Below are 23,070 nucleotides of genomic sequence, written 5' to 3'. Positions count from 1 at the left end.
CGTGGAGGTATTAGAAATAAATCTAAAAACTTACTTGCATTATATCCCCAAGGATATTTTTATTGTGATATTGTATGAAGTGCCTTTTCTTAGTGTTCAATTTATTTTTTTTCCTCTTGCCAGGTTTTTGGATTATTTATCAGATCTGTGTGTATCTAATACCACTGCTATACCTGTAACTCAAGAACTCATCTGTAAATTTATGCTGAGCCCAGGCAATGCAGACATTCTCATTCAAACTAAGTAAGCCCAGATGGGGGAGGAATCTTCTTCTGTTCATTATCTGTAAGCATTGTAGCTCCTGTCGTATTTGTGAGTTAGCTTCTTAATTGATTTTGTATGTATAATTTATTTCAAGGCTGGTCTCAATGCAAGTAGACAACCCCATGGAGAGCTCCATCCTTTCAGATGACATTGATGATGAAGAAGTTTGGCTCTATTGGATTGACAGCAACAAGGAACCTCATGGCAAAGCTATCAGGCACCTTGCTCAAGAAGCAAAAGAAGGCACCAAAGCTGATTTGGAAGTTCTTACCTATTACAGGTAAAGAATCATAATTGTCAATCTTACTTACTCATTGAGAGAAGATTCTCTGAAACCTCTAAAAGTCAGGTATCTATGAAGAGGAAATTTAAAAAGTCCTGTCAAAACTAAGGTAGCTGAAATATTTAATATTATTTCAAATATTCAAAATAAAAGTGAACATCTGTGTTTTCTACCTATACAACTTGCGATTTTCTGACTTTTTCACTAATTTGGAATTGGTGTGCAGCAGAGGGCTTTTTCCTGTTATTGATTGGTATTAGATGAGAGACATGTTGGGACCACGGTGTTGGACTTGAGGGATGGAGCTGAGCTGGGTGTGTTGATCCAGCTGCAGAGGTGGCCCGGGAGAAAGTTAGCCAGGAGGAGTGTAGATAGTGCTTATGAATATGTGGTGACCTAGGGTAGGAGAGAAGCTGCTATCTATAGTTATGAAAGTTCGGTGGTGGCACTTGGCAGCAGAAGTTGCTATGGTAGTTGCCGGTGGTCAGTATGCTGGGAGCAAGAACCTAGCTGGTGTCTTTGAGTTTAAGGTATAGAAACCTCTGACAGACGCCCTTGGGAAATGTTGGGCCCAAATGACAGGAATCTGAGAAAGGCCGAGCGTGGCTCGTGTTCCTCGTTTCTATAGGTATCCCAACAGAGCCAAGGCTAATTCTTGATCTCAGAGGCTGTTGAATGCAAGTGTAACTGATGCCATTTGGATGGGTCACATTTGGTTTGGGAACCGAGTGGATCTGAAGTTAGAGTGTAGCTAGATATTAGGGCCGGAGCTAAGTGGGAATGGGAAACCGAGAGATGGTTTTGTTTGAGCGGTTTGTTATCCATAGCCCTCAGGCTTAGTGTATTTGTAATCCTAGGAAATCAAAAATGGAGAGCCCAATGACACTTTCCTCCAGACAACATGTTACTGGAACAAGTAAGAGAAATTGTAACTTGAACAGACATAGAGACAATTTCATGTATTTGCTGTCATTTGATTACTTCACTCACTACCCAAAAAATTTGACTCCAATGTCACGAACACTTGGGAATTTCGGTGTTGTATAAGAGTAGATAGTAGATACTGACTGATACTGTTTAAGAACTTTATTAAGAGGGGCGCCTGGGTGGCTCAGCCGCTAAGCGTCTGCCTTCGGCTCAGGTCATATCCCAGGGTCCTGGGATCGAGCCCCGCATCGGGCTCCCTGCTCCACGGGAAGCCTGCTTCTCTGTCTCCCACTCCCCCTGCTTGTGTTCCCTCTCTCGCTGTGTCTCTCTCTGTCGAATAAATAAATAAAATCTTTAAAAAAAAAAGAACTTTATCAAGAGAAGACAAATAATGTAGTATGTTTCATATTTTTAAGGTACCAGCTAAACCTCTTTGCAAGGATGTGCTTGGATCGCCAGTATCTGGCCATAAACCAGATTTCTACGCAGCTCTCGGTGGATTTGATCCTGCGGTGTGTGTCGGATGAGAGCCTGCCATTTGACCTCCGGGCGTCTTTTTGTCGCCTCATGCTCCACATGCATGTTGACCGGGATCCCCAGGAGTCTGTGGTGCCTGTTCGCTATGCCAGGCTCTGGACTGAAATTCCCACAAAGATCACAATTCATGAGTATGTTTGGAAACATTTCCTGAGCACTTTCAATTCCATAAATGAACTCAAAATCAAATGTCTTCAATTTTGAAGTGAGATATATGGAAGGGCATTTCTGTGTTCTAACTCAAGTTGTTAGTCTTTTTTTTTTTTTTTTTTTACTGCTTTTATTTTTTTATTATTTTTTCAAGTTTTTATTTTAATGCCAGTTAGTTAACATACAGTGTTATATTAGTTTCAGGTATACAATATAGTGATTCAGCACTTCCATACATCACCCTGTGCTCATCACGACATGTGCACTCCTTCCTCACCATCAACCTATTTAACCCCCTACCCCCCAACCCAGGTTTTTAGTCTTTCAAATACAAATAAGATACTCTTTTTGGAGAGTAAAATAATAGCTCTTGATAATAGGAACATCATTCTGGAAATCAATAAGCAGAAATTGTATTTATAATAGGAGTAACAATTTTTTTAAGTGCTAATATTATGGTAGAAACATCTTGAAAGGTTAACTAAGTTACCTAAACTTAAGAAGCTGGGAGATTAAAGTATATATATTCTCCTATTTTTGAATAATTTCAATCAATTTAACTTGCATCATATTCTTTCTTTCTAGATATGATTCTATAACAGACTCTTCCAGAAATGATATGAAGAGGAAATTTGCGCTGACAATGGAATTTGTTGAAGAATACTTGAAAGAAGTTGTAAATCAGCCATTTCCTTTTGGGGATAAAGAAAAAAACAAACTGACATTTGAGGTATTTTATAAAAACAATTCATTTGTGAGGTTATTCAGTTTTCCCTGTCAAAAATTAGATATATTGAGCGTCAAAGATTTTTTTCCCCTCTAATATTTAGGATGTTTTGGTAACTGGATAGTTAAGTTGATAAAGGTATGATTCTCTCTGCCATTGATTAAAAGATAGATTTGATGCTTTAATTAGACCTGATGTCTAATATAAAATATTCTATTTATGATTACCGGTTACCTACTGTTTTCCTGGATTTTGGGGGTTTTTATTTATCTGTGTAAGTTTTATTGCATTTCATGAACAAAGACAATTTGCATACATTGTAATTTGTTTGGATACATTTTTTTCTCTGATCTCCATGGAAGTGAAATTTTTAGCTTCATTAAACTGAATTGGAATACCTTTGATTTTAATATCATTTGGGGGATACAGTGACAAAACTAGAGAAAAGATGCCATTACTTGACACCTGGTGTATTAGGTATCTACTGGTGTATAAGAGATTACCTCCAAACTTAGCCCAAAGCAACAAGCACTTATTATTTTACAGTTTCTATGGGTCAGGAATCTGGAAATGCATGGTTGGGTGGTTCTGGCTCAGGGATTCTCATGAAGTTGTAATCAAGCTGTTGACTGGGGTTGCAGTTATTTCCAGCTAGATGACCTGCTGCTAAGCTCACTCATGTGTATCTTGGTGGCCATATCTCCTTGCTGGCTGTTGACCAGAGGCTTCATCTTTTTGCCAGGTGGGCCTTTCCACAGGCTGCCTGTGTCCTTATGGCATGGTACCCAGAGCAAGCCACTAGAGAGAGAGAGAGAGAGCCCAAGATGGAACTTGCAATCTTCTCTAACCTAATCTTGGAAGTGGCATGCTATTACTTCTGTTGTATTCTGTTTGTCACATGGACCATCCTTGGCGCAGTGTGAAAAGAGACCATACTTTGGGGACCATGTTGGAAGCTGGCTGTCCTAGAATGTCTTATAGTGTCCAGAAGACCACAAAGCAGCATAGGGAACAAATTATTTCTGGACAAATTCCTGTATAATATCCATTTATTAAAGTAATTCATTAATGTAACCATTTATTAAGTGATATCCTACTGACTTAAATAAGTTAATATTTACTTAAGTAAATCATCTAATGTAAATTTCTTTAAACACCTTGATACACCTAAAATCTCTTTTCGGCTTCCTTGCTGGCTGTGGATCAGACACCTCATCTTGTAATCTGGGCTTTTGAGAGAGATGGCAAACTGGCCTTATTTGGATTACTTTTTCAGACATTTTAATTCCTAGGTATTAAGAATTAGAAAGTTTAGAAATACCTTCACTAATTTGGATAATATAAAAAAATCAATGTTAATTTTAGGGGCACCTGGGTGACTCAGTCAGTGAAGCGTTCAACTTGTGATCTCAGCTCAAGTCTCGATCTCAGAGTCATGAGTTCAATCCCCCCACTGGGCTCCATGCTGGGCATGGAGCCTACTTAAAAAAAAAAAATCAATATTAATTTCAGTTTCTAATGTTTTTTGTTTCTTTCCCACTCCCCTTCCCTTTTTCTTATTAAGGTGGTCCACTTGGCTCGGAATCTTATATACTTTGGATTTTATAGTTTCAGTGAATTGTTAAGACTAACAAGAACACTTCTGGCTATCCTAGATATTGTACAGGCCCCCATGTCATCATATTTTGAAAGATTAAGCAAATTTCAAGATGGAGGTAAGAATTTTTTGAGAAAAATTATGATCTTTTTGAAGGTGGGATAAAAACAAATCTACAGAGAAATTGTTGTTAACATGTACCTGCTAATGTATGTGTACAAATGAGAAGTGATTCTATAATAAGACTAAGTGATAATAGGCTGGATTTATAAACTTTCTTCTCTGTTTTTAAATTAAAAATTTGAAGGAAAAATTCATAGATCAATGAGTTCCAACTTTGGCAACCATAGTTAAGGCTAATCCATTAGTGAAAGTATTATGTGTTAAAAAATAAAAACATCTTAATATTTGTGATCATCCTGGTATGTGTGAGATGCTGGCTATGCTTCATAGCAGGGCACAGAAAAGTGCAAAGAATTGGAACAGTAGTGGTCATACCAGAGAAGCAGTGAATGCAAAACCAGTGTGAGAGGCAGTATAGTGAAGTGGATAAGAGAATGGGCTTTTGAGTCAGAGTGCTAAGACATAGCATGATAAAACTGTAATATGTAGTGTATATTCAGAGAGAGTTGTGGTGTGTAGGGGGAGGTGCTATGAAAGCAAGTGGAGAAAAAAATGAAAAGATATATAAGCGTTTTGTACTCTTCTTGTATCTTTTATATAAATTTAAAATTTTATAAAAATAAAAGTCTATGAACAATATCTGAATGAAAGCAAAGGAAAAGCCAAGAACAACAATGGTAAATGGCAGGGGACATGCCAGTGGTCTATCCTATTTCTGTTTTCTGAATCTCACCAGTGAGAGGCTCTTCTTAACAGTCCCAGAGGGTACACAAGAGTTGAGATGTCAATATTAAGGATGCTTCTTGGTATGATGCTTTTATAATCTCCAGTTTACTCTGAACCAAATCATTCTTTAAAAGTTAGAAATTGGTCTTCACTATTGGTCTATTGGTCTCAGTGCTCACAGTCTGCTTTCAGAATTTTACCCTAAGGGAAAGTCTTACTTTTCCTCTAAAAATTTGCAAATATCTTGTTTGCATTCTCTCTGTCATGTCCGTGTCTACCCTATAAGACACATTTTTTACTCTTTTAAGTTATTTATAATTCTCATATTTTCTCATGGACTCCATTCATCTCTGGATTTCTTAATCATTCTGTCAACAATTTGAGAACCATTTTTAATTTTTTCAACAAGAATTTACTGAGTTACTATTGCATGCCAGACACTGTTCTACTCACTGGGAATGGAGAAGTTAAAGTCCTTAGCCACAAGGAGGACAGACAGTTAATAAATACAGAGGCAGAGTCCCTCCCTTCTCCCTACTGAGGGAGACAGATAATAACATATGAATATACACTAAATTCAAATAATGCTATGAAGAAAAATAAAGTGGGACAATATGGAGAGTGGTAGAGTAAGTGGGGAGGAGGACAGAATAGATTGAACAACCTCTGACATTTGAGCAGAGACCTACATGTGTCAAGGAAGCCCTGAGGCAGAATAAACTTGACATGTAGGAGGAATAGCCCGAAGGCCATTTTGGCTGAGGTAAAGTGAGAGGGGGGAGAATAATAGGAGAGAAGGTTGGAGAACCCTGGATTGTAAAGCCTTGCAGACCTGTGAATTTGAATTTTGTTCTGAGTTTGATGCTCAACTTTTGGAAGGATGTGAGAAGGGATTGATACGATATGATAATTTTGGCTGCTGAGTAGAGAATGGAGAATACTGATGTGGGCATAGTGGTAGGAAGACCATAGTTAGGAGGCTTTTGGGGAATCAGGTGATGGTGATGAACTAGGAGAATAGTGGTAAAGTAGGGGAGAAGTGGATGAATTGGGAATTTTACAGTCTTAACTGATAGGACGTGAATGTGGAATGAGAATGGGGAAAGTAAGAGATTATTCCCAGGTTTGAATTAACATTTGGGTAAATGTGGTACTATCATCAAGGTAGGAAGGACTGGTGGATGAGGGGGTTGGAGGGAAAATCAGGATTTCTGTTTGGGCACATTAGGTTTAAATACCTATTGGGCATCCAAGTGGAGATGTTATGTTGACAGCTGGATATATGAATGAAACTTTAGGGTAATGTCAGGGTAGAAATTATAAATGTGAGAATTAGTGTATAGAAGACATTCAAAATATCAAACTGAATAAGATCACTTAGGGAGTACTTGTTGATTGGGGAGAAATGAGGTCTAAAGATTGAATCCTGGGACCCTCCAACATTGAGCCATGAGATGAGAGGAAGTGTCAGCACGAGAGACTGGGACGGAGCAGCTAGTGAGTAAAGAAGAACCCCAGGACAATGGGATATCTTGGAAGCCAAGCAAAAAGTAACGCTAGTAATTTTAATTATTTGTTAGCATATATAAATATACTTTCTACGTAGCTAATATTCATTGAGTACTTTATGTGCTAAGTGGTTTTACGTGGATTACCTCCCATGTAGTGTGATTTGTGCTTAACAATGACACACTGTATTTTACTCCATTATTAAGATATGAAACACCACGCTTTTACTCCAGTATTAAAATAGATTCATAATAGTTTTTATGAGCCAATTATAATTCTCTAAGAAACTTTATGACGTATCGATGGAAAATATCTATGTATGTACTGCATGAACCGAGACTCAGAGGTTTCTTCCTTTTGAGACTGGTATGTTGAATAGAACAGTGTCTCTTGATTTGGGGAAATAGATTTTCCTAATTGGTGGAAAGGGGTTTATGGATTTTGGCTAGATTTTTGGAATCTGAAAGAATGTGCCTATCCCCTTACGAGTAAATTCCCAAGAATTCTGTTATCCTAGTTTTTGGTGTATTGAAATTAATTTGAATTTAAGGACATAATTTCAAGATCCCTTCCTTGATATCTGCAAATCAGGGAGTAAATTATATTTTTATACATTCCTATGATTGGGTACATAATATAAACTGTGAGAAAACATAGTTTGTTGTTAAGCATGATTTGATAACAATTGTAATTGAATTACAGATACCTCTGAGAAATGTTGTTATGCTGGGCTTTCTTCCTTCCACTCACCTCTAGAAATCCTTCCCGAGGAATCATTTTTGCTTATACTAATGTTCAACATTTATTTAATGTTAACTTGTGTTAATTATTAACTTTTTAGAAAGTTTTATTTGAATGTGCAAATATAGAAAAGCATATTCAGGGAGATTAATTAACTTGCCCAAGATGCACTAGTTAGTTAGCAGCATTGCTAAGAGCTAAAGCATAAGAAATTAGTTATCCTATCATTTGTACCACTTGATTATTTATTAGTCCAATAAGCTAATATATATATATTTTTTCTCTATCTAGCCTTCAAATTTATTGAGGAATGATGATGACATAAAGCTGGATTTATCATATCTGTATTTGTCAGCAAAATCTAGAGATAAAATCACAGTTTTATAGGATACGAAGCTTGGGTGTATCATGTTGCTAACAATATTGACCCATATAACGTAAACTTAATGTTCTTCATCCAGTGACTGCTGTCGTTTGCCATCCCTGTTTGGGGCCTGTTGAGGTGCCTTAGTTATCCACAGCTTCTGGAAAGCCACAATGATGTTGAGGTCTATGGAAAGTGCTACTCAAGTGGTGTATCAGTCAAAGACAAAGCAGGAAACAACACACTCTACTTTAGCTTCATATACAAAGGTGTGGGAAGACCACAGAGACAGTGCAGTACATACCATGAGGTAGTCCAATGAGCTAATATTTTAGAAAAATTGTAACTGAGGTTCGAATTTTGGTTCATAAATTTTTTAAAAAAGTGTACGGGTTCAGTCTCTTAAATATGGATATTTTTTAAGCTAAGTAAACAAAATAGAGAGCTTAAAATAAAAGGAAATGGGGGCAAAGCAATGTCGTGTGCCTCTAGATGTGATGCACTGAGAAGGACATAACATCACCTAGGAAGTATCCCTGATAAAAATTCAGAATTTCCCGCTAATTGTGAAGAATCTTGAGACAAGTACAAATTGTGGGATATTTTATGGAATAACTGGCTTGAACTTTTCCAAATGTCCATGTCATGAAAGATAAAGGCTAAAAAACTGTTCCAAATTAAAGGAGATTAAAGAGACATGACAACTGGATACGATATGTGATTTTGGATCAGGGAGAGTATCATCTACAGAAGATATTATTGGCCCAGTTGGTGAAATTTGAATATGGATTGTATATTCGATTGTGCTAGTAGATCAGATTTCTTGAATTTTATAATTGTACTGTGGTTATGTAAGAGGATGTCCTTGTTTTTACCAAATACAAGGTGAAGAATTGAGAGTTAAAAGGTCAGGATGTGTGGAGCTAACTCTTAAATAGTACAGGAAAGATATATATTTATGTATGTAGAGAGAGAGAGAGAGAGAGAGAGAGGATGCAAATACGGCCGAATTTGTGAATCTCATAAAACTGGGCAGAAGGTATTATAGTAGTTCTTTGTATTATTCTTGCAACTCTTCCCATAAATTTGAAAGTGTTTCAAAACAAAAAGTTAATGACTTAATAATTAGACAAGTAGGAAAATGATTTATTATATATAAGATGACACTTCAAACTTAAAGCATTATCTTTTGTCCTAGGAGGTGTGTTATTATAGCTGAGTTCTATTAGACTATAAATTCCTAACAAAGGTTCTATTAGACTCTCCAAATTCTTAACAAAAGAAGCAAGAGAGAACACATTTCTGGAATCTCCAAAGGTGGAGACAGGCTTTTCAGGCCTGGGAAAAATTCCTGTGGTACAGGATGAGACAGAGGTTGATGCCAGAGAGGAAATCCCAGATTACAGAAAGTACCTGGGCGGAAAAAGAACTGTTATTTGAAAGGACAACTCATGGGAGCCGTAGCAATGTGGCCACATTGCAATACCCAGTGTATCATCATCTTGGCTCTTTTTTTTTTTTTTTTTTTTATTATTTGAGAGAGAGAGAATGAGAGACAGAAAGCATGAGAGGGAGGAGGGTCAGAGGGAGAAGCAGACTCCCTGCTGAGCAGGGAGCCCGATGCGGGACTCGATCCCGGGACTCCAGGATCATGACCTGAGCCGAAGGCAGTCGCTTAACCAACTGAGCCACCCAGGCGCCCCATCTTGGCTCTTTTATATTTAAGTGATCTGGATTATATTTTCCTATTTTAATGAAACCTTATTCAATTGGAAGTCATTTGCAAAGCACGATTTTTTAAAAATAGGAAGTAAATTTGTAAGCATTGTTGCTAGATGAACCAATTCCTTTAAGTAAGTGATAATAATCTTTTCTCATACCGTGTCTGGAAAATTTTGTGCAATCGAACCCGGTCTTTTTTTATCCTTGTGATCTACTTACCACTTACTAATTCTGCTCCAGCACAGTTGGGGTTGGACGTTCAGAGAAATGTGTTTGGTAGCTGTTTGGCAGGTCAGACCCATGGGAGCAGAAGAAGAGGAATGTCCAGAAGGAAAGGGCTTAGAGTTCCTGGAGTTCCATTTTGTGCAGGCCTCAGTGGCGCCTGCCTTAAGGAGGGTGTGCACCTGCAACATTCATTTGTGTTTCTGGGAAATCCTGTAGGTTTAGATGTCAGTGATTAGTGTTTGAGGTTCTGGGGATGGCTGGCTTGGAAAGTGGCGATTCCAGACGTTTTCCTCTTCTGGGTCCTTGGGAACAGTGCAGCCCACTCTGTGTCCCGGTGAGTTGTCCTCATTCTAGAGTTGGCTGGGGGTCTGAATCTAGCCGCCAGGCTGTGACTGCTCACCATCACTGTGGCTTTAGGTGGCATGCTTGGTAGAAATTGCTAGGCTGAGAAGCAGCTTTTCATTTTTGTGCCTTCGAGGTGGTCCGTTCAGAAAATGATGCAGGCATACTCACATGGAGACGCTGGGAGCTGTCGCTGCCCTGTCCTGTGCTATCGTGAAATAGAAGGGCCTGACCTTCGGAACCACCCATCCAATACCTTTCATTGGCTATGTACTCACTTACGAAAAGAAATACTGTTTTCAAACAAATGTATTCACTCCCAGCAGGCTATGCTGTTGAGTCAATTTGCTTTGCCTAATACCTATCATTTGCTCTCAGTGATTTAGAATGCACAGGCACCATTCAGTGTAATTGATCTTTTGGGTAGAAGGATTATGTCAAGCAGGGCTCTTCTTTGTCACGTATAGAAGTGAAAAGCCAATGCATATGCTGGCTGATAAGTCAGATATTTTCTTTTTTTTAAAAAATTTTTATTTAAATTCAATTTAATTAATGTATAGTGTATTAGTTTCAGAGGTAGAATTTAGAGATTCATCAGTTGCATGTAACACCCAGTGCTCATTCCATCAAGTGTCCTCTTAATGCCCATCACCCAGTTACCCCATCCCCCAGCCCCCTCCCCTCCAGCAACCCTCAGTTTGTTTCCTAGAGTTGAGTCTCTCATGGTTTGTCTCCCTCTCTGATTTCGTCTTATTTTATTTTTCCTTCCCTTCCCCTATGTTCATCAGTTTTGTTTCTTAAATTCCATATATGAATGAAATCATATGATATTTATCTTTCTCTGGCTGTAAAGTCAGATATTTTCAATACACTTTTGAAAGTACATTCTATTTTAAAAAATTATACTTTTCTTCCTCTTTATGCCTGCTGAAGGATATACAATCCAAGGATTGATAATAGTACTAATTAAGATCACTTTTTTATAGCAGGGTGGGTACATTTTGTTCTCCTGGAGAGTCATTCAAATATTTGGGAACAAATGTGAATACGACTTGCATTCTTCTAATGAACAACATAACATGTTAACTTTGGGTAGTGAGAGAAAGCCTCGTCTCCATTTGAACAGAATGCAGAATGTGACACAGTCTGGGAATGGTTTGGGTCTAACTTAGTATTTAGCTATCCTGTCAATGTCTTTCCACTTGTCTGTCATTTGAGTGGAACTGGGATTCAAATTTAAGCCTCCAACATGGAGCAATGAAGTCTTAACCCTGGAGTATGATGTAGGCCTAGTTAGGGTATCTAGGCCAAGACTATCATTTCTTTTCACAGTTGTCTCCCCGGCCTTGAGCTCACCACAGTTTGAAAATGCAATATATCAAAAAACTACCAAAACACCGAAAAAGAGCTGAATAGTTTCTTGTAATCTTCTATCATTTTGCCTTTTTTTTTTTTTTTTTTTTTTACAACTTGGGAGTTTCCATAGCCAAGCCCTGAAATGTGGGCCAGTTCCTAATCAGTGACCAGATAATCTCTTTGATTGGTATATATGTGTTCTAATGTTGAAATGGGAAATCACTACAAAAGTCAAATGGAGAATTCCATTTAATTTTAGGATTCCCTTTCTTTGGGGCTTCAGGTTTGGAGCTGAAAGTGCCTTTGGTTTTAGAGAATAAGAAACAGATAACCACAATGCCCTGAAGGAACTGGAGCTGCACTGGCGGACTTAGAGTCCTGTGGGTCCACCCAGGGGAGGGAAGAGATAAGACGGGCGGGTGGTAAGAGGCACTTGGATATATGTCTGTCTGGGAGCATCCCTTGCCGCAGGAGATTTGGGGAAGAGAGTGTAAGAGCAAGCTAACTCCCTATCTCGTGGCAAACAACTGGCTATTTCTTCAGTTTAACTTTTTTTTTTTTTGTCTTGGCAGGGACTTTACATGATCCACCTTGAAATATGCTTTTTCTGGCAGCATAGTTGCTGTTAAAAAGAAGGGAAATTGAGATGGGAGGTGGAGCAGAAACATTTTTTAATATTGTTATATGGGTGGGAAATGAAGAAAGTATTTGCCGGCAAAATATCTGCCAGAAAATAGTTTCTTCCTTTATAAAATTAGATTAGTCTAACTGATCTTTACGGTCTCTCTCAGTTCAAAACTGTGATTCTTTGAAGATTAGTATGTAATTCTCATTCACTCACTGAATGGTGTTCTTTTTAACGTGTGTTGCAAAACATTCCTTTTAGCCAATATCCATGAAGTATTTGTCTCCTGGTTAATAGCTGTGATCACTCTTTGTAAAGCCACCAGCTAGAATGCCTTGACACCAGAAGCCTTTGTTCACTTAAAATATTAAGTGTATCACAAAAAAAGCAAGCAAGCAAATGGGTGCAGGTGAGGCTGAAGACATACATATGTGGAGGTGGGGATGACAATGAAAAGAAGTAAGGTTTAATATGATGACCATAACTGAAGAACAAGTACCTAAGGTACAAGGCAGCTTTCATTTTAAGGACTCTTTCAAGTGTTCCTTCATCTTCTTTTAATTTTTCATCTGACTGAGCTCTTTCCAGGTCTCTATAAAGGATTTAAGTTTGCGGGGGAGTTCACAGTCCTCAGAAGTGTTAGCAGGTTTACTTGTAGGGAGAAGATACCACCATTACCATTCATGTGAAAATCTCTTGCAGGGATTTCTGGACTTATTTTTTCCTATTCTGCCTCTCAAGGTTCTTCTTTGGATGGCCTTATTCTTTGACCTGTCCTCCCTCATCTCTGCTTTCAGTGATATCCCTTCGCTTCAAACACATCTGTCTTATCTCCAGTATGTGTCTTGTTCCTCACAACTCCCTGCTTCCTGTATGCTGTTTCTTCTGCCTACTCCTTCTTCCCATCAGAATCATGTACTTTTGGTAAAGGAAGCTTTTGACTTGAAGAAGAGGCAGAGACATGCACATAATCCTATTAACAGCGCTAGGTTTTCTCTTGTCCCTTTGTGTATGTGAGTACTTTCCAGATGAGCATGTTCTCATAATACCTTGAGATTCTTCCACTGATTTTTTAAGAAGATTTATTTATTGACTTGAGAGATAGAAAGAGAGAAGGAGAGAGAAGAGGGGTAGAGGGAGAGAGAACCCTCAAGCAGACTTCCTGCTGAGCGCAGAGCCCAATGCAGGGCTCCATCCCAGGACCCTGAGATCATGACCTGAGCTGAAATCAACAGTTGGATGCTCAACCAACTGAGCCTCCCAGGCACCCATCTTCCACTGATTTTTAAATAAGAACAGCAATGGCAGTAACAATGATGCCAATGTCCCCAAATCTCTGGAGTTATTTATTGCAAGTTGTGTTCCCCAGGAAGCAGAACCTGAGTCAGAGATTAGCATGAAGGAGGTTTATTAGGTTACTCTTAGGATCAACACCAGTGGAACGGAAGGGAAAGAAGCAGGATCGGGCAAAGGAAGAAATCAGGTTGTGATGCAGACCTAGTGGAAAACTCTGGGATGAGGGGAGATGTCTGCAGTTGGGATGTCCTTTCAGAGTTGTCTCCCATTGGAGTAAGGGTGGGGGCTGAGCCTTTATGCCCCCATGGGCTGCCCTGCAATGGGTGTGTGGCCTTGCTTGAGGCGGCTCTCTTCAGAATAGTCGGTCCCCACCCAGGGCTGACATTTGAGGGCTGTTCTCTGAGTAGCTCCCAGCAGGTGAGGCAGTATATTGTCCCTCATCCCTGAAAGGGAATCTGGGCATTGACTATCACAGCATCCACCATAGGTATCTTCCAGAAAAATACCATGATGGGAAAAGCTGTGGGTCAAGATTAAGATCTCATAGGAAATTCAGATTAGGAAGAAAAAAAATGATTATGATCTTATAGGAAATAGAGATTAGGGAGAAAAATAAAAACATTAAGACATTTAAATGCACAAGAAAGTTCTAGATATGAAAGTTTTCTAGAAGCTGCCTACTTCCAAATGCCCCAGAATCAGTGGCATCAGAAACCTGTTCTGGGAAGCAAGTCTTTTCCGGAATCCTCTTCTTCAGATATGAAGGAAGAATTTCTGTGACATTCTGATCTTCTGAGTCTGGTTCTCCCACAGCTTTACATTATGCTGACTGTTCCTCTGACTTCTTTCTGGCTTAACGCATCCCCCCCCCCCCCCCCAGCTTTAAGCTTTTATAAGTTTTAGAAAAAATGCCTGTGTAACTGTCCAGTTTCCTCTTAGTTATTAATAAAGCCTAAAAGGACTTCATCCCCCTTTGGGCTTAATCCTCTCTTCAAATATCCAGAAAGGATCTATGTTAGGTCATGTTCCTTTTAAAACTCAAATGCATGTCTAAAAATAGGTACAGAATAACTATGTAATATGTCTACTTTATACTGAGTTTCTACCACGTGCCGGGCCACATATTGGCAAAAGATTACTATAATAGGGTATTTATTATTTATATTCAACACCTAACACACCTAGAGATCTTTTGCATACTTTTACTTTTTTTAAAGAGATCTTTTGCATACTTTTACTTTTTTTAAAGATTTTATTTATTTATTTGTCAGAGAGAGGGAGAGAGAGAGAGAGCACAAGCAGAGGGGAGCGGCAGGCAGAGGGAGAAGCAAGCTCCCCACCAAGGAAGGAGCCCGATCCGGGACTCGATTCCAGGACCCTGGGATCATGACCTGAGCTGAAGGCAGACACTTAACTGACTGAACCACCTAGGTGTCCCGCACACTTTTACTTTTAAACCTTATTGCACTCCAGCAATTAGATATTATGGTCACTGTTTTGTCCAGGAAATTGCCTAAGATCATGCAGCTTGTAGCTTGCCGAGCCAAATTTTGAATTCAGATTTCTTTTCCTTTTTCTCCACTTCCTTAAAAAAAACCCACAGCCCTACAGTTGATGTTCTTTCTGCTATTATTATACTACTTTCTATCTAGATGATTTCTTCATCTGCAGGGGTGCTGTTTTCTACTTTTTCCAAGTTTAGTTTCCAAGGAAGTTTAGTACTAAACAGTAGGTGTTTACTGAAGAGTTTTGATTTTACTTGAAGCGGTTACAGGTCAGATCAAAAAAGATTTTTTAAACCAATAATCATCTCTTCTTGAATGGTTGGCTTTTCTCAGAAACAAAGTTTCAATCACAAGTCTTAAAAGTTTTACCCCTTAAATATCTCTTGAAGCTGAATGTTCCTCTTCACTTGCTGCAATAAATTTCTGACTGGTCTCCCTGAGTCCGTTTTTGGCTCTTTTCTCCACATTCCAGCATAAGGATCCTTCTAAATTACATACTCTAGCTCTTTTACTAGCTCTCATCTTCTCTGGAGAATAACTCAATTCTTTAAGTTGATGCCCAAGGGTCTTCATAATATGCATCAGATGTCTCTAGCTCTGTCTCTTGCTGTTTCCCCAGTAATTCTAAGCAATTTTATCTTCTTAGACACATTTCTGTATCTCATATATACTTTCTTTTTTTTTTTTTTAATATTTTTATTTATTTATTTAACAGAGATAGAGAGAGAGCACAAGTAGGCAGAGCGACAGACAGAGGGAGAGGGAGAAGCAGGCTCTCCGCCGAGCAGGGAGCCCGATGCGGGGCTCGATCCCAGGACTCTGGGATGGGAGCCCGATGCGGGGCTCGATCCCAGGACTCTGGGATCATGACCCGAGCTGAAGGCAGCCGCTTAACCGACTGAGCCACTCAGGCGCCCCTCATATATACTTTCATAACTCACTTATCATTAGGATGAACGTATGTAAGTGCCAAGCCTTACATAAATATGCATGTATTTGGAGGACAAAAGTATTTAGAGGTCCTAATATTCCAAATATATATTTGTGTCTTTCTTTTCTTAATTTTGTAATTATGTTTTATAAGTCTGTTTTTTTCTAGTAGACTTACAAAAGGCTCCATGACTCTTAGATTTACTATCTGGATAATTCCTTAATAAAGTTTCAGATTTATTGACCGAAAGAAGCAAAGTGGGGAGAAAAACTATGAAAACAGATTTTCTTTCTGATTCTATAAGCTGACTTGTACCATGCATAATATACTATTATTTACATACTAGGCTTTGAAAAATATTGAGTGAAATGCATTTAATGAATGTATGTAAATTACATGTTTTATATAAATATGTAAGTGTTTGAATATTAAAAATATTTTCTGGACCATGACATTCCAAATATAGGATTGTTTTTCTTTTATTACTTATGAACTTCTAGTTTCATTTTCCAAACTTGCAATGAAGGAGAGAGAACATGACAAATGGCAGTTCATGTTAAAATATTTCCTGGTATTTTGTTCCTGCAATTTTATTTGAGCAGTTTTAGTGATTAATGTTATACCTTTCCAGTGATCTCTGATGCACCACCTTCATAGAGTAATGTGATTGAAATATTCACTTGCTAATTGTGTAAGTTAATAAATTTCACAAGGACTTAATGGGTATGATGCATGCATAATTTACATAGTACACTAAGTCACGAAGTACCTCTTCTTTTTGGTTCTCTCAGTCAGATGTTACTCACATAAAGTTATAATACATAAAATTATTTTTGTTAGACTTCATAATTGATTGACTAGTAGAGGCAGGAGACTGATTCTGTGTTTGTCCGTGTTTCTGTGGGATTTGTCAGAAACAAAGGCATCATGTGTAGTTTTTTGCCTTTTGGTTTCCCCAAGGTATCAGTCACACAGTGGGGGGAGCACCTTCCACAGTTTAGTGTGGGATTTATTCTTATTCTTTAAGCTCTAGAGTGACTCTAGGAGTGATATGAATGGTCCCTGGCACCCAGGAAGAGGTACTACCATTACCATATTGAGTTAATAGGACAGAATCAATACCCAGGGATGACCTCACAAATAATGAGAATGACTGAGGAGGGCCATGTTGTCCTCACCTCCTCTCTACTCCAACTATTTTCTCTATTTATAAATACTGTTTGAACCTCAGAATCTGATGCTTCAAGGTGTTAAAACACTGGGGATTAGGTTCCCCAGTTCTCTCAATTTCTGCTGAAGAGAGTCTACCAGTGACCTCTAATAAGGTACATTTTTGGAACCTAACATAAATTTATAGAATGTTAGCATATAAAGGGACTGTTGAAATCATCTACACAATATACAAACTTCAAATCTTCATATAACACCCATTACAAATGGTCATCTGGGATCTCCTTGAACATCAGAGCGACCAAGATTTTGTTGCTGCAAAAGGCAGGTCTTTCTTATTTCCAAGAGCTCCAATTATTAGGTCTCTTTTGTTATATTAGGTCTGTTTTGTTAGATTATCCTAACTTCCCTCTAACTTCCAATTAGCAGTCCTACTTTTGTTCCCTGGAGCCACATTGAAATCGAACATCACTTCCACATGTTCGTTCCCTCCATGTTTGAAAACGGCCCGGTTGTCACCTGCGCGTCTCCTCCTCTCTGGGTAGTTTCTTTAACTATTCGTCTTAGGATTCAGATGTCACCGATCACTGGTCTGACCAGCACAGAGGCAAGGACAGTTATTTTTCTCATTCATTCTTAACACTTTACTTTTGTAATGCAGTCTAGGTGAACTGAGTGTTTTTGGTAACAATGACACAGTATAGGTCCCCATGGAACCTGAACAGAACTGAAGTTGAATTTGTGCTCCGTTATATCACATTTTTCCATCATATACTTCAGTTGGTTTTATTGGGCCCTATGTACAGGGCATTTTATGTTTTGATTTTACCCTGTCTTCAACCTGTTGATGTAGTTTGGGGAGTTGATGGAATCAGTCATTATATTAGTTATCCTTTCTTGTTTCATGCTACCTTTACATTTAAGAAACATGCTATTTCTGACTTCACCAGTCATCAACAAAAATACTTATCTGGTTGAGGCAATGGTAGAGCAGCAAGGAACTAGAGGCCCTTCTGCACTTTAACAGTGATTGATGTACTGGTACTCTTTGGTTATGATCACTTAACTAAAGTCATACCTGTGAAACTGTACATAATTCAATGCACGTGTCTATAGTGTGATGATGAATCAGAACAGTAGTTGCTCTTGGTGGTGGTGGTGAGGGGGAAGGTAGAGGAGAGGACCTGGAGAAAGGCACAAAGGAGCTTCTGGGGTAATGGAAATGTTCGGTATCTGGACGACATGTGGTTTATATGGATGTTTGTCCTTCTTCAGCAGAACTGCTGAAACCTTTCATATAAGATCTGTGCATTTCATTGTATCTAAATTGTATCTCAATTGTAAAACAGTATGTAAATTCATTTATTGCTTAGATTACCAACTGTTAAGCATTAAAGTCAGCTTTGCAAATTAAAATCTTGAGGTTTGGAATATTGAAATGCCTTTGTCAGTATTTGACAGTGATGAAATCCAAAGTAGGATGTAGAACTCAACCACTGTTTTGTATGAATTGCTTTTTAAACTCATCCTTTGAATAACACTTCTTTAGGGTGTGGGTGGGATGGGAAATAATTTTCTTTTAAGCAGTCTACTTGATATTCAAAAAAAGATGGATGATAACATTACTATATTTTGGTAACATATGTTCAATAAGTTTTGCTTTGTTCTAATTCTAAGGTTTTGGAAAGTTGGAATGTGTAAATGGGTTATCAACATACTGTATTCAAAGAATATTTATTTAGAATGAAGAAAATTAGGTGTCATATGGTCTGTTTTGTCCACTGAGTATTCTTTATAAACCACTTCTCTGAAAGACTTCTCCATTTTGAAGTGATATTGTGTGTCAATCAAGCCAGCGTGTAAGAGATAATGAGCTATGATGGAACCACACATTCCTTAGTAGGATGGTGGCCACTCTAATAGAACATGATGAAATGGAGAATAGTTGTTTTTCAGAGATGTAGTAAAAACACGCACATGTCCTCCACTTTTCATTTTGAGGTAAATACATTACAATTATATGATACTTTTCTTTTATTCTTCATGACTTTTTTGCACATATTATATAATCTTATTCTCACGGGACTTGGAACATATTTTGTTAGATTAAGAGTGTGTACACAGGATGGTGAAATAATTTGAGAAAGATCATGCTAATCTAAATCTTCAACTCCATTCAAAGTCTAGTTCAAAACTGTGTCTCTTCAGTGAAGCTGCCCTTCTCTCTCCTCACCCTAAAATGATTTACAAAATTAAATTAAAAAAATTTTTAGGGGCGCCCGGGTGGCTCGGTTGGTTAAGCATCCGACTCTTGATTTCAGCTCAGGTCATGATCTCAGGGTCATGCGATCGAGCCCCACGCTGGGCTCAGGTGCTTAGTGTGGAGTCTGCTTGAGATTCTCTCTCTTCCTCTCCCTCTGTCCCTCCCCCTGCTCGTGTGCACTCTTTCTCTCTCTAAATTAAAAAAAAATTTCCAAAGCAATCTTCACACTGCCCATTCTATACTGTAACTATCTCAACCGCCTTGTATTTCTTCTTAAATTTTTTATGGATATGTTTTATGTTTTCTTAGCCATGCTTTCCTATGTCCTCCCACACCCATTGTCCCTAGTACAGAGCCAGATGAACATTGGTTATTTAATAATACTTTCTGAGCAAGAGCTGCCCTTAAAATTAAATTGTGCAATGCAAATAAAATGCTCCGAATAGTGTGTGGCCCATCATAAATAATAAAAACTGGTTGGATAAGTTCGCTTGGGGATAATATGACCAAATTTATTATACGATTAATAGTAATTTCACATTTTTATGCACAGTTTTAATTAGAATCTTTGCTTTCTGGGGGTCGCCTGGCTGGCTCAGTCAGTAGATCATGCGGCTCTTAATCACAGGGCTGTGAGTTCAAGCCCCATGTTGGGCATGGAGCCTATTTAAAAAAAAAACAAAAATAAACTATTGTATGCAAACAATGAATCATGGAACACTACATCAAAAACTAATGATGTAATGTATGGTGATTAACATAGCATAATGAAAAAAAACAAAAAAAAACTATTAAAAAAGGAGAATCTTTGCTTTCTGCATTGGGTAGGTTTTCTGAGTTCTAGTATAAAATCTTTGGAAATTTGTAAGATGATGATTTATTAGCAAAGCAGCATGGTGTGGGGAAAAAAGCTGCATGTTGATATTTGTTGACCTCTATCTGAAGCTCTGCCACTTTCTGGCTGAGTAAAGCAGGATGGATCCCATAAGCCCTCACCCTACAGTGAGGGTCTATGTGGCCTAGCAAAGTACATGGGATGTGATTTGCCCTCGATAAGGGCAGATCATGATTCCCCTTATCTCACTAGTATCTATTTTATTGCTTTTTCTTTTCTTTTTAATGAATAAGTTTTCAAGTAACATGGAAATTATATATGCTTTTTGAAAAAATTTAGAAAATTTGGGAAAATATAAAGGAGAGCAAGCAAAAACTCACCTTGATGAAAGACGGAATATTTTTAGTGTAATAAGATCCAATTTTTTAATAAAAATGTCAGTCTCATTTTTAATAATTCGTTTATCAAATCTTTTTTTCTTTTATTAGTGCATTAATCTAGCAAATATTTATTGAATGACTACTGTGTGTCAGGCACGATTCCAGGTGTTGGAGACAAGGCAGTAAACTAGGCAGGATCTTCGTTTTCATGGAGCTCATGTGTTTTTTTTTTTTTTGAGGGGAATATACAATAAACACATAAACAAATATAAACTATGACGTGAGATGGTGAATAATGGCATGACTGAAATGTAAAGCAGGTGCGTGGGTCCAGAGTGATGGCAGTCCTCCTTTAGAGAGGGTGGCCAGAAGAGGTCATCTGAGGAGGTGACATTGTACCAGAAATCATAAAGGTGTGAGAAATCAAATTAAGTGACCATCTAGTTAAGAGAACTCCAAGCAGAAGAATGGCAGTTTCCAGCACAAGGTTTAAAACCCTGATGGAGATTGGATTATCTAGCTCTCTAAAATCCCATGATCTAACTTTGAACTGGGAATGCTGGTTATCTATGTCCTCTTAGGGTGTTACGTCTTGATCTTCCATTTAATCCAGGCTGGTACCATGGTACCCATTGCTCTGCTTGTATCGCTAGCTTCATTAAGGCTTTGATCTTGTGTTAATGTTTTTGTTTTGCATATAGAAAAGTCTTTTTATAAACAGACCCTCAACCACTGGGAGGAAGCACTGCTCCAGAGAATGTTCAAAATAGAAAACCACTCCAGTTCTAAAATGTAGGCGTCTTCCAGCTAGTGGAGGTTTAGAAGGAGCTGCTAAGCAGGGATGGGAAGTAGGAAGATTTCCTGAGTCATGTCTTTATGGTTTAACATCATACTGTTTCATATGAATTATTATAACAGCAGATGCATTTTTTCCAAATCCAACTATGAAAATACGTTTCAGGGAAGGAAGAATGGTTTTTGGCTTATCCATTCTTCGGCTTCTATTATAAAACATCGAGCTGACTTTAGTAGTCACAGAACAATTAAATTGCTGTGAACAACTATTCACAAAACTTTTCTAATTGAATATTTCTGTGATCTCTTATAAATGCTGAGAAGGTTCCAGAAATGTCTACTTGAAATCTAAACAACTGGAAAATTCAAATTATCGTTTCTAGTGTTATGTATTTCTAATAGAAAAAGATCACAAATAAAGATGACTTTAAATTAAATAAAATACCAATACTCATAAGGTAAATTTCAATTGAGTAAGATTCTATTATATCTCTTATGCTTTCTAGAAATCCACATAACTGTCAATGATTGTTGAGTGCAATAATGCTCACAAGCAGTAATTCGACTTCTGAATAGGTACAGTTAAATCATGGTCAGCTCAGCTTCCGTGTTATGTGGATCTCATTGCTTTTTACTTCTCTGGAATTGGTAATGGGAACTTAACTCATCGGAACCATCAAAGAAACAAAGAAACAAACTATGTATTCTCAGCCACTCCCGGCCATCATTCCTGTTATGCGTTCAGTATACCTGTTTACTTTCGGGTTTTTCTCTTGAGGAAATTAGGATTAGTAAAACTATCCATACAATCATGTAATAAAAGAATCCGAAAAGTCCATCTGCTTTTATTTCTAAGCAATTCCTTCTTTCTTACTTTTGCTTAACAAAAGATGACTCCCATTTTTTCAAACTATCTCAACACCCTTTACACATAAATCCAAATTCTGGCTGCTGGGTTAATAAAAAAGACATAGAAAAGCTGATTTTTTAGGGGTTAGTCTGTCCAGAAGATTTATATGGTAATACAGTAGCCTTTTTAGTAGTGTTAACTAATTATCATTGAGAGGAGAGATGGTAAGATTTCTTCTTTGGCAGTATGAAAAACTGATGGCCTCTGACTTATCTCAACAGTCTAGAATCAGAAATTTTTCTCTGGAGAAATGGATACTTGGGAGCCTTGCCTGTCTGTGATTTATGTGGCATTTGACTTATGTTTTCCAAGCTATGGTAGTTCACAATTTAAGCACTTCTCATCACCACCAAGCAACTCCAGAAAATATAGCATCTTTTAATTTGGGACCTCTCAAATTAAAAAATTGGCCATACATGGAGATGTCAGGAGAGTTTTGTGGCGACCACGTGCCATAGGCATCTAAGGATGTGGTAGAACAGGAATGAACCCCCCCATGTCATTGACAACATGTGTTACATATTATTATGGTTCTGGCCTCTAGATTTTAATTTCTTGGTGACAGGATCTATATTTGGGGAAAAGAATTGTCTGGGCTAAATTTCTGTGTAATAATCATTTGGATTAAATGATTATTTTCCATGCAAATCTAAATAAGATGCAGACACTGTGGGTGCCAAGGATTTCTGTGTGAATCAGGGGTAGGAATGACAAAGGAGCCTGTTCTGTGTTAGTGGTGAGAAAGCATCTCTTGGAGGCTAACACAT

The 23,070-nt window shown here is 38.0% G+C and overlaps 1 protein-coding gene across 6 annotated transcripts in view; it reads left to right on the top strand.

Annotated features, from left to right (window-relative positions):
• Positions 1-23,070, top strand: part of ITPR2 (inositol 1,4,5-trisphosphate receptor type 2) — a 493,497-nt gene that overhangs the window by 160,002 nt on the left and 310,425 nt on the right. For all 6 annotated transcript variants that reach the window (XM_032432655.1, XM_032432656.1, XM_032432658.1 and 3 more), the window contains 5 exons: positions 124-243; positions 359-544; positions 1,891-2,142; positions 2,747-2,891; positions 4,453-4,603. In XM_032432655.1, coding sequence (XP_032288546.1) covers positions 124-243; positions 359-544; positions 1,891-2,142; positions 2,747-2,891; positions 4,453-4,603 — 854 coding nt within the window. The remainder of the gene's footprint in view (positions 1-123; positions 244-358; positions 545-1,890; positions 2,143-2,746; positions 2,892-4,452; positions 4,604-23,070) is intronic.

This window comes from Phoca vitulina, unplaced genomic scaffold (assembly GCF_004348235.1).
Source record: "Phoca vitulina isolate PV1807 unplaced genomic scaffold, GSC_HSeal_1.0 scaffold49, whole genome shotgun sequence".
NCBI classification, from domain to species: domain Eukaryota; kingdom Metazoa; phylum Chordata; class Mammalia; order Carnivora; family Phocidae; genus Phoca; species Phoca vitulina.
This window is presented reverse-complemented; position numbering and strand designations above follow the sequence as displayed.